Genomic DNA, 11,446 nt, shown 5'->3' with positions numbered 1-11,446 from the left:
AAACATGGGCTCTCATCAGTGACGCTGCAAGCCTTCGTCTAATCTTTCATGATTTCCCATGCAGGAACATCAAAAGAGAAAGCAGAGAATAGCACTGTTCCAAAGCAACAGTGCTCTGTGTGAAAAGTTATGTGTTTAGCTACAACGCACATAAAACGTAAGTGGGAAATTATTATTTACATGAGACACATTTTAATAAACATCATCATTAGCCCCCTTTCTTTTCCTATAAGGAACAAGGATTTGTGCAGTTCAAAATCATGTCCAAAGCTCAAGGGATTTCTGGAAGAAAATGAAAAAGAATTAGAAAGTATCTAACGTATAAGTCTTCAAAGCAAGAAGATCAATTTATTTTCATTTTTACTTACTGAAATACATTCTGCATATTTTATTGTTTCTGTCATCTTGTTATAATCCATCCAAAGAGTTTTCAAAGAACATTAAGTCCTACAAATAAACAAACAGTGAATGGTAAGGAAGGTACAAAAATGCAACAATTACTATCAAAAGTCTTACATGTAGGCTTTTCTTACATGAAATAATTAGATTAGTCAATCGTTTTCTATTACTCTGCCTGACCAACAGCAGTTTTGGAGGACACAATCTAAAAATCTTAAGTGTCAGAGTCACATTTCTAACCTAATAAAATAAAAATATCTGAATTGCTGTTATTATTTTAAAGCAAACACTTTCCAGTGAATAATATAAAATCGTTTTGTACTTCTGTTTTCTATTCTCTGATGTAGGTACCACAGACACTTTTGAAACCATCGCATGTTAATATTAACACATTAGTGTCAGCAAAAGATTATATCCATTTGTAATTCTAGAAAACATGCATCTTAACTTCATCCTTAGTAACTATTCTCCTTTTCATTTAATTATTCTCTTGTGATTATCTTCACAAGGGAATTTTTATAGAAAATTTAAGATGACCTGAAGGCGTTATATGCAACACTCCACAGAACTACTGAAGTGGCACTCACCATTTGAGGTTACCGTTAGAAATAACATAACTTTTGTTTTGGTTAATATACCCATTCAAACAAAGCAGATATGGGGTTTGGGGGAGTCTGGTATGTTTGACGTGTGGTGATATTTGAGCCTGCCATATAAAATATTGAATTACGTGTGGAATACTATGGAAACAGTTTGACAAACAAAAATGTTAGGAACCTAAAGACGCTTAGCAAATAAGAAAAAACCAAAAGCACCCATAAAAATTAAAAGGGTTTCAGTCAACTTATCTTTTCGGTAGCAGGTCTGGCTTTCTACTGCACTTATGCCTTTGTAGGATCACAGCTGAAAGGCCCCTTTGGTCCCAATCTGCCCACCTATATAGGTCTACTTCTTGGTTTTGCATACTTACAATGAGGAAACAGGCACCAATCATTACTGCCTTGATTCTCACATCAAGATCTACAGGGACCTGGATCCCGAAGTTGGCTGTGTTGGTAAAGACATTGTTTACAAATCCAGACCAGTACTTGGAAATTTTGCCAATCGTTGACATCTCATTGAGAGCTTTTACCTGCACAAATAAAAAACAGGAATATGAGTAAATATAAATAAATACACATTGATTATATCTCCACAGAATTAATGACTGTGCCCCAACACACAAAATATGCTATAGTTGTCAGGTGGTTCTTTTGTTCTTACCATTGAGATACTCTATTAGTGTCAGATTTGCCTTCAGGGGTGGCACACAAGAAAGGGTCTCAAGTTTGGAAACATCAGCATCTTTAGAGCTGACAGAAAAGTGGAGGAAAGCAATTGTGAAACATTATACCACTTTTGCTCTTCTTTCAGAATGATTTTTTTGTTTCCTGTCTTTTGTTTATGATATGCTCTCCAAGTCACAGCAATGGCATTGCTGTGGACCACCATGCCCTACAACTGACAGATATGTTCTCAATTATGTAGCCATCTGCATGTTTCTCACAGTATACTGAAATGTCAGACAGTACCCACTGAAGTCTTTTGATTTAGCGAACAAATTGATCAACACAGAAGCTCCTTTATGATTCCTGAACTAAGGCACAATGCTTTGTTCACATCAGAAAACTGTCCAGGGTTTCTTCAAGCATCTCCCATTCTCCCTCTCATCCCTTAAATATCTCATTGGCTCCTCAGAATTATTTTTCTCCTGATTAATGTATTCAAATGGATGTAGATATACCGGACAGTAATCCTGCCTGTTCTCAGTCTGAGAGTAATGAAGGCAGCGGATTCAATGCCACAGGCTTCAAGGAGCTATGTGTCAGGTAACAGCGAATGCTGTAACCCTGAGACTATCAAAATCAATGGCTGAGTGCTTATGGACTGCAGAGGACCATGACTTCACTTAGTGACATGTTTATTTCTGTGAAGGAATTGTCACTCCTGTCCAGAAAATGTCTATGGGAACCTAAGTGTGCAAGTTAGGAACTCCAATACAAATTGTTGTACTTCTGTTCCATAATTATAGCAACATATGTAATATTTTTAAGTGTAGAATAACAGGATTGGAGTGAGATTTATTCAAAGTAGTAAAACTTTTAAATTCTTAACACTCATAAGAAACGTACCTCAAAGTCAACATCTTCAAAACAGCCACAAGTTGCATATGGGCCAATTATTTTTAGTACATCTTCTTTACTTTCATTCTGTATAGTAAACTTTGGCAGAAAAGGGTCCCAGTTCTGTACAACGTACCCAGCTATTGTACCTGGTGGGGACTGAACTTCTAACTAGCAAACAAAAGAAAACAAAAAAATCTTATAAACTAATTTTACATTAGTATATTTGTCCATAATAGTTTGTTGTTTATATAATGACAAAATATTTATTTTCTGAATATAATTATATATCATTTTGCCAAACTTTAAACTGGATATTACAAAGCTGTCTAATGGTGTTTTTAAATATAGCGGACAATATGAAGCTCAAAAGCTGCACCAGAATCTTAACATCTTACATATAAGATTTGATAAAAGCCATATGCTGTGAAAAGTTTTTGTTATTGTAATCAGTGAGTATTCTATAAGCTTTTTTATACAGTAGCTGTGCTACCAAGGACCCTTTGTTAAAAAAAAATCCTGATACAGTACTAAGAAAGTAGGTAGATGAGTTAACCAATAAAACGTTTTCGTAAAACAAGAGGTCTGAATAAAGGAGATTCAGAAATAAGGAGAAAAGATCCAATACTCTGTAGGATTTGAGTTTTTCACTCAAAGCAGTTTATTTCCAGTTCTGCAATTTCCCAGAGATACATGGCCTTGAAGAGGCAGAGCCGTGGAGCGAAGCATCAGCCTCTTCAGAGAGCTGCTTCCCGGTCATACCCACACTCATTAATGGCCTCCAGTGATTTTCCATCCTTCACACTCAGGGAGTAGAGGACACATCTGTAGCACTAACAGATGTTAGTCTGTGTCAGGCAAGCAGTGTTTTAGGGTGTTACCTAACTGGGGAAACAGCTGTATCATCAGATACAGAGGCTTTATTTGGGGTATCAGTAGAGTAAGGTCCCATGAAAGGTAGGAGGCAAGCTGGGAATGTAACTCTTAAAGGAGCCTTGTTTATCAATAGTTACTTCCAAACGAAGGCTTCCAACACAGTCCCCCAGGCTGAGGTGAGTGTGAATTCCTTCCTGCTGTCCTCACAGAGGTTGCACAAGGCTTCATTAATGCTGTGCACATACAGCAAGATGCTCGGGCAGAAGGCAATTAGGATTCACTCACCTCTTGGAGGAAGCAGGGGAACCAGCAGCTGTTGCACCTCAAGGGTCTGTTCACTGTAATCACTTCTCGGCCCGTGTTATCAGCAATCCTTATGGTGAAAGACCGTATAGGCGAACACAAGTTACGATCAAAGCAACCATTTTCTTCCACTGCAAAGTAAACTCTTTGTCCCAAATGGTTTTTTATCTCGTATTTGCTGGAGGTTTCTGTGCCAAGTATGGCTAATAAAGCAAAACAAGTAGTACATTACTTTACTATAATGTTAGAATTAGAGTTAGCCTTTACCAAGACTCACCAAATTCAGCTTTGCGTACAAGTTTATAGTTCCAGTCTTCTCTGTATTCTAAAAATCTATAGAACAGAGACTGTTTAAAAATTGTTTTAAAATAACGACACAAAGAAAATATACAATTAGAAGAAAATAATAATGTCAGGTCTGCATTTTGAAGGAACATTTCATTCCAAGACTTTGATTTGCTGTATTCTGAAGGGCATATCACAAAACAGAATTCAGATCCTGAGTTTTGGTTTGGGCTTTTTCTTGCTTTATCGTCTGCGAAAAGTAACAGTGTGAGACTGCCCTACTCCAATGACAAAACTTTTGCTCAGTGAGATGTCCAAGAACCAGGCCAACAACATTTTGAATGAGAGAAATAAATTAAAAAAATAACAAGTTTTACTTGCAGAACTTAATACTTGTTCAGTATTTTGAAATTCTGGGGAACTATGCAAATAGAAACTGTTATGCTTTGTTTTACATCTTCTGATCTTCCTTTCTTTATTCACATTATTTCTCGTAGCATGTTAATTATTATTAAAGACAATACATTTTTCCATGGATTGGAAAGATGAGTAAATTTTAATAATTTTGAGGGAGAGACTTTAGGACTGGTGTGGAGATTACTCACTGTAATCTTTCTCTCCTCGTTGGTGTGCTGCAGAACAGGCATAAAGAAAGCGAGCTTTCAGGACACTAACAGCACATTACAGGCCCGATGCAAGGTCAGCAGGAGGCTTTGCAGTGACTTCAACAAGGTGAGGACAAGACTTGGAAGCCTTTTGGAGACATCTGTGTACCAGCACTGTTAAAGTGACAAGGATTGCACCATACCTTCAAGAAGCTCCACCTGCTGATGAATAATTATCCGGTCCAGCTGTTTAAAAAAAATAAACAAGATGGTGGACATTGGAAAGACCTGGGGCTGCCAGTGATTACCTGTCTATTTTTATTTCTCATCTCCCTGTTTAGGATTTCTTTCCTTCCAGAGGTGCACAAGCTTGGTGCCCTAGGAGCATCTCAAGGCATACTTCAGACATCCCTCTGAACTAATGACTGAAGAGCATGACATTGGGTGCTATGGTCAGGTAACTCACCCACATGTTTGAAGAAAAATAACCATCACTGGGGGTCTGAGGAAGCCAGCAGCAACGGAAAGATGTATGTGAGAAGCAGGACCCACTTCTCACTCCTGTTCCTCCCTCCTGGTCTTGGCAGGAAGCCCCCTACCCCAAAGCTAAGGGTGGTGCTGGGCTCCATGGCAGTTGCAGGAGTGAAGGAATTTGGGCTCAAGCTGAAAATGTGCTGTGGCCACATGCGACAGGGCACTGCTGGAGCAGCCCGGCAGGGCTAGCTGGTGATGCCAACAACGGCACACACAAGCTTTAACACTCTGATTTCAGGCTCTGGGCATTCTGCACCCTAAATCTGGGGAACAGTCACGTCAGGGTGGCAGAATGAGCAAAACAACAGCTCTCCACAGAAACCCTTGATGGGCTGAAACTGTCTTCCTCTGTGAGCTGGTTACAAATGCAGGAGGAAAACTGTTTGCCACGCTACCCAGCTTTTCTGTGCTTATCGTCCCTCCAACATTACTCTTTTTTAGAGAACAGTTATTAGTATTATAAAACCACCAAGACTTAATTTCAGCCTACCTTTCAGTTTTTATGTGACTTTTTATGCCTCTTTTATGTGACAGTTTAGGCTTTGCTAATTTCTTTTCCTTAAATTCCTGATGGGCAAACGTTTGGCACAGGATTTTGCCATTACTCACAGCTGCAGACAGAAAGCACGCAACAACCTTCTGAGACCAGCATGTCACAGCTCTCCAGTGTCTGTATATTTTACAATTGATAAATCTTGCCTGGTATGTGTTCGAACTGTTGCAGCCATTTGTCAATTCTAGTCATCTCCTGCAGCTAGTTCAGGCTGTAAAGAAAAGCTGGTAAAAGAGAAACTTCTTTATCCCTTTCATTAATCTCTGCTAATGTGCATGCTGGTAATGGAAATAATAAAAAATATTTGGACTTCAAAATTTTCTCCCAAGAATCTTTGCTATTTGTAGTCTAGGTTTCATGAGATATGTGAACTCTTGGAGCTCACAGGGAGTGCTCTGCTGATGAAAAAAGAATAAACAACTTAAAGATGGCAGGGCTATTTTAATGTTTTAGCATTGATTTTAATATGCATTTCTTTCCCAAGGAAGAGAAAATTAATGAGCCTAAGCAGTTAAAAGCTTTGAGTGATTTTGGTCTGTGTATTGGTTTATTGTGTACAATGTATAAACGATGTTGAGACAACGTGGTGGTATCACTTGTTAGACTTGCTTGTTTTGCCTTTTACTGCTAGAAACATCTTCATCCATTTGAGAATTTCATTATGTGAAAATCTTTTAGTCCATCAGGGTAAATCTCAAGGGATGACCCTAGCAGCTGTGAATCCTACATTCATTCTGCAGGCAGCCCTCTCCCTGCTGGTGGGATCTCCTTTCTGTGGCAATCTACCCTGAGTGAGCTTGTTTCATTAGTTACACAGCCACTACGACTTCAGCATCGCACACCAAAATGTTCTGCAACGCGTGGAAACTCTAGCTGTGGGTATATGCCAATAATCAGCATTGCACACATGCTTTCCACTTTCAGACTGCAGAGAAAATTGAAAATAATTAGCAAGGGCTGCAGCACGGACACATGGTTATTGGGCAGAGATCATGCATGAATGAAGTCTTGAGTTCTAGTTATAGTTCTGACAGCCACTTGCTCTTTTGTCTTTATGTCAGATGTAAAGCTTCTATAAAATGGAGTCGTAGGATTTGCTTGCCCACATTGTATGGGCAAATCTGAGGTATAATTCATGTTCATACAGGAGACTGAATATGTAACCTGCCAAGTATTTACTATCACAATCACTTTTAGACTAAAAAAAAAAAAAAAATTTTATCTCCCACAGTCTGAGCAAATGAGCAAATGCTCATGTAATTGACAACACATATCATTTTGTGCATGGGCACCATGAAATGAAAATCATAACTCCACATGAAAGATTGTTTCTGAAGGGTCTCCCGGTTTCATTAGCTATCTAGGTAACCTAGCTCTACGTATAAAATACATTAAACTTCTGCTTCTGTACAAAACTACCAGAAATGTATGGCAGACCTGGAATGAAATAAGCATTTTCCAGTACCACCAAAATACAAACACAGCAGGAGTGTGTGTATCAGAATCACAATCTGACCACACTGGGGGCCTGATTCTGTCCCTGCCCATACCACGCAGGGTGTACGAAGCATTACTCAGCGTACATAAGAGTGGCAGAATCCAGCCACGTGTGAAACGCAAACTGGAGTCAGTGTCAAAGCAGCAGTGACCCTCCAACTAAAAAAAAGCAGGTGGGGATGACGCTTCTAGAGCAGAGCTGCAGATCATCACTGTTCTGAGCTCCAGGACCCAAAAGGTTTCACAGAGTGAGACCGACAGCTACAGATTTAGCAGCAGAACTGAGAAGACTAGCATTCTCTTTCCCTCCCTTGCCCGTGACCTACTCATCCATTTGCAGCACTTCCCTCTCTCAGGTGCTAGTGCTTTCCTGCCCCACGACCCGACACAGAGCGGGTGTGAGCTTGTAGCCACCCAGGCTCACGCTCACAAAGCTGTCACCATAGGAGCTTGTCTCCACGGGGCCTTACCTCTACCCTGGAGACCACTGTCCTCAGCAGAAGGAATTTGCTCAGACGACCTTCATGTTCCTCAAAGGATGGGTTATAAGGAGGTGACAATTCCTTGACACACTGCCTGTTTAATCTTTTTGAGGCCAACTGGAGTTTGATAGCCATTTCCCTGAGGGCGAGCTCTTAAGGAGCTGGAAGGAAACTTGGGGGGGGGGGGGGAGGGCGGGCAATGAGAGGGGTAATAGTATGACCTAGAAGTCCTAGAGGGAAGAAAACCATGGTTTTGGTGCTAGGAAAGCTGCATACACAACAAATGGATTTCTGTAGAAGTGAATAGCAGCAATTAAGGAAGGGCTTGTCATTCCTACATATACTTATTTCATAGTAATATGAAATAAAAAAAAGTCTCTCCATCTCCAGCTACGCTCCCCAAGAAAAAACCCAAACAACCCCATTCCCCAAGGTATCAAAGAAGTCTATGAGGAAAACAAACCAATTCTAACATTTGGAAAAATTCAGGACCTGGTTCAGGTACTCCAGACCAGGTGGCAAGTTATGAGTGTGCGATGTTTGCTTCCAGAGACTTGTTGGTTCCACAGGCTTATTCTGTTCAGGAAGGTCAGAAGAACCAGGGAGGTAATCCTTAAAGATTGGGTTGTTTTGTCCCTGAGATTCTGCAGGAAAAGAAGAAAAAAAAAGATCAGAAATGAACTATGCCAAACAGCAGCTAGCTGCTTAGATCGAAACTGGAACAATAATGTCACATTCTGTCTGTGACTATATCAGCATTTTAGTTCAGATCAGGAGTGAGGATCCAAAACGAATCTCCTGATGCTCCCACATTTCGAGCACTCTGACTCACTTTATAAAGCAGTCTCGGAGCATGCCAAATGGAATCACTGTAGATTAAGCTAAATCAGGAGATGTGGTCTTGGAGGACACCTAATCTGCTCTGGCAGCTTGTGAGCATTCAGTCAGTGGGACAAGCCTAGGGCTGATCTGGACTCACACACAGGGTGGCCACAAGCTCCTCAGCCCTGTGTGCTGATGTACACCAAGGTGCTGAGGGCTTGCTTCTAGCAAGATGCTTCCTAGCATCTTGAGGGCATGCATATTTTCTCTTAATTAGAGATAACCTTTCCAGGGATCTCAGATTCCCCATCTGGATGTTACAACCCTGGTATCAAAGCCTACACAGCCTCTTACAGTGTATTATTCATTATTATCTTAATGAAAAGATCAGATATCATTAAGCTGTGTTTTCTGGTTGCTATTGCAAACACGTCCTTTAGGATACAGTGATGGTTACCTTGGCTAGTGCTGCGAAGGGAAGGGGAGAATTTACTGTTACAGGTACCCGTATGCCCTCGCCCCTTCACACGCACCAGCACCATCTACCACAGTGCAGTGATCCCCTGAGCCATTTGATTCTCAACAAACTCCTGCAGGTTTTACTACGAGCATCTTTCCGCAGCCTTCAGTAGCACTGGCTCTGCCAGAACAAGAAAGAGAAAGCTGAAGCTCTCCCCATCTAAATGGTAAATCCTAATATTAAGCTGAGCCCCTGCGCTTCGGCAGTAAAGCAGTCCCCAAACTGATCATTTTTATCTCATGTGTGACAGTACTTAGACATTATGGGGTTTGAGGCCCAGAAGGAATTTTGGCTCTAGGTCTGAAGCTCTCTTTTGCTGTTGTGGGTTTAAATGAGATTCTTTAGCATTATTTGAACTCACTATGGCTGATTCATCGTTTAATCATATTTTGATCTTAATTTGTCTTTGCAGCCACTGCTTTCTTTCAAAGTCTGAGACCACAGGAAAAAGAAGTAACCCCTTTGAATTTGTAGCTGGCTTTTAAAAATGTATAACTGGGTAATAAATATTTTATATGCTCTTCTGCATCATTTTACCTCTCAGGGTTCTGTTACTGCCATAACTCTTGTTGTTACATGAAATGCCATGAAGTGGCCGAGTGTTAGTGTTATTCTCGAATAATAAAGAGAAAAGACGACAACAAATTGCAGTTCTACCTGTCAAATTTTAAGCTATACAAAAATCAAACAGTAACTACATTAAATATTGATGACAATCCAAGCTACTCTGACACTTTGTCTATTTTTGTGGATGTCTCCCATTTCATTTATGGTATGGGAAAACTTAAAAGTTACCGTATGATACAGTGAGTACTCTGTACAATCATAATTTGTAGAATTACTTGTGCCTAAAAGCACAATATTATCAAGCTGTTTCATTATGAAAACCATATTACACAACATGAGTATTTTGCTGCTTCTGTTAACTACTATGCATTAAAAATATACAAAACCAAATCTCTTTTATATGGCTAAAGGCAAGCAAAATGCATACCCCTCAGGGTGAAAAAATGTATATTCCAAGAGTGCAACAATGCTGTAAAACTTCCTTGCTGCTGTATAACTTTTAGTGTTGTAAGCACAGAATGTTTTGACTATTATTTGGGGGCAAAAAAAAAAAAAAAAGAGAGGAGTAAACATTTGACAAACATAAATAGACATTGCTGAAACACCCTGGGCCAACATCTGCCTCTGTACATCACAGCAAGGTGATCTCTGGGGAGTTGCATTCATGTTAAGAAAAAACAGATTTGTGTCCTTCTACTTGGTTTAAGCATTTGAAAGCAGAGACAAAATTAATTTAGAAGGCTTGTTAGATCAGCATACTGCAGTGTTTGCCTATAGCCCCAAGTATCCAACAGGCTGCAGCTAAAAAACAATACGTGACAAAGATGAATCCAGATAGGAGTAATCTGATTAAATTCAGTTATTCTTCAGATATTTATTTTTTCTTATGTGGTTATATCAGGACTCTGGCCAGTTTTAAAAGTGAAAAGCATTTGCTGATTTGGTATTTCCGAAATGCAATAGGAAAGAAGTGTGCAAAAACAGTGGTACCTTTGGCTCAGTACCTGCCCTTCTGTACCGGCAGGTTTAAGCACAAAGATACAAACACTAAATTTTCTGATTGAGTACAGATGCTAACATTTTATAACACATTTTATTCAAATAACATTCTAGTATAGATTTTAGTCTCCTTAGGAGGCTCTTGAATGCAGAAAAAATAAAGGATTCGAAAACAACTGTGCTTTGGCTGATGCGGTTTTAGCCTGAAACTCTCACTTCATCAGACTGCTGATTGCTGGAAACATACAAGACTAGTTTTCTGTAAACATGATCTAAAAATACAGACTATAGATGCACTTACCTTGAGAGGCCATGAAGCTTCCTGAGTTACTTCTTCAAAGGAAGCCAGGTTAAAAGAAAAGGCTTTTCTTGTTGCAGCAAAGAAAAAAAGAGCACAGCATGCACAAAACTTCAGAAGGTGTCTGTCTACTTCATATCAGCTTACAAAGAACTGGAGGAAATGTATTGCCTTTCTCATGTTCCAGAACACTGCATTTTATGTCGATGGACAACAGGGGGAGATGATGCTAACAAACAAGAAAAAATTATTCAAGTCGTTTGCACCAATGGAAAGAGGAAGAAGTGTTTTGTGAATACAAAGAGGCAAAACTTCAATGTACCCACTGGCTAACTGAACACGAGACCTAAAATGCGGCTTTATAACATATGTGTATATTCTGAGACTATACAAATTCTATCTTTATAATTCAGTATTTATGTTTTTGTTTCTTCAGGGTACCCAGTAAAGACAGAGGAGTTAGTTAACTACCTGCATTTCCCTACAGCTGGCCCTCAGTCAACATTTCCCCATGCACAGAGCAGGAAAAGCTACCTTGGATCCT

At 39.7% G+C, this 11,446-nt stretch overlaps 1 protein-coding gene across 2 annotated transcripts; it reads right to left on the bottom strand.

Moving 5' to 3' along the window:
• Positions 1 to 258: 258 nt before the first annotated feature.
• On the bottom strand, positions 259 to 10,918 carry LOC141468238 (phospholipid scramblase family member 5-like). Of its 2 annotated transcripts, XM_074153182.1 has the most exons (8): positions 10,906 to 10,918; positions 8,189 to 8,340; positions 4,834 to 4,876; positions 3,723 to 3,943; positions 2,571 to 2,732; positions 1,370 to 1,531; positions 369 to 404; positions 259 to 282 (listed from the first exon to the last, which is right to left on the bottom strand). In XM_074153182.1, the coding sequence occupies exons 1-8, from the start codon at positions 10,916 to 10,918 to the stop codon at positions 259 to 261; spliced, it is 813 nt and encodes a 270-aa protein (XP_074009283.1). The 2 variants fall into 2 exon arrangements, with proteins under 2 accessions (XP_074009283.1, XP_074009284.1); XM_074153183.1 differs by lacking the exons at positions 259 to 282; positions 369 to 404 and adding an exon at positions 409 to 447.
• Between the last annotated feature and the right edge of the window lie 528 nt (positions 10,919 to 11,446).

This window comes from Numenius arquata, chromosome 9, assembly GCF_964106895.1.
Source record: "Numenius arquata chromosome 9, bNumArq3.hap1.1, whole genome shotgun sequence".
NCBI classification, from domain to species: Eukaryota; Metazoa; Chordata; class Aves; order Charadriiformes; family Scolopacidae; genus Numenius; species Numenius arquata.
This window is presented reverse-complemented; position numbering and strand designations above follow the sequence as displayed.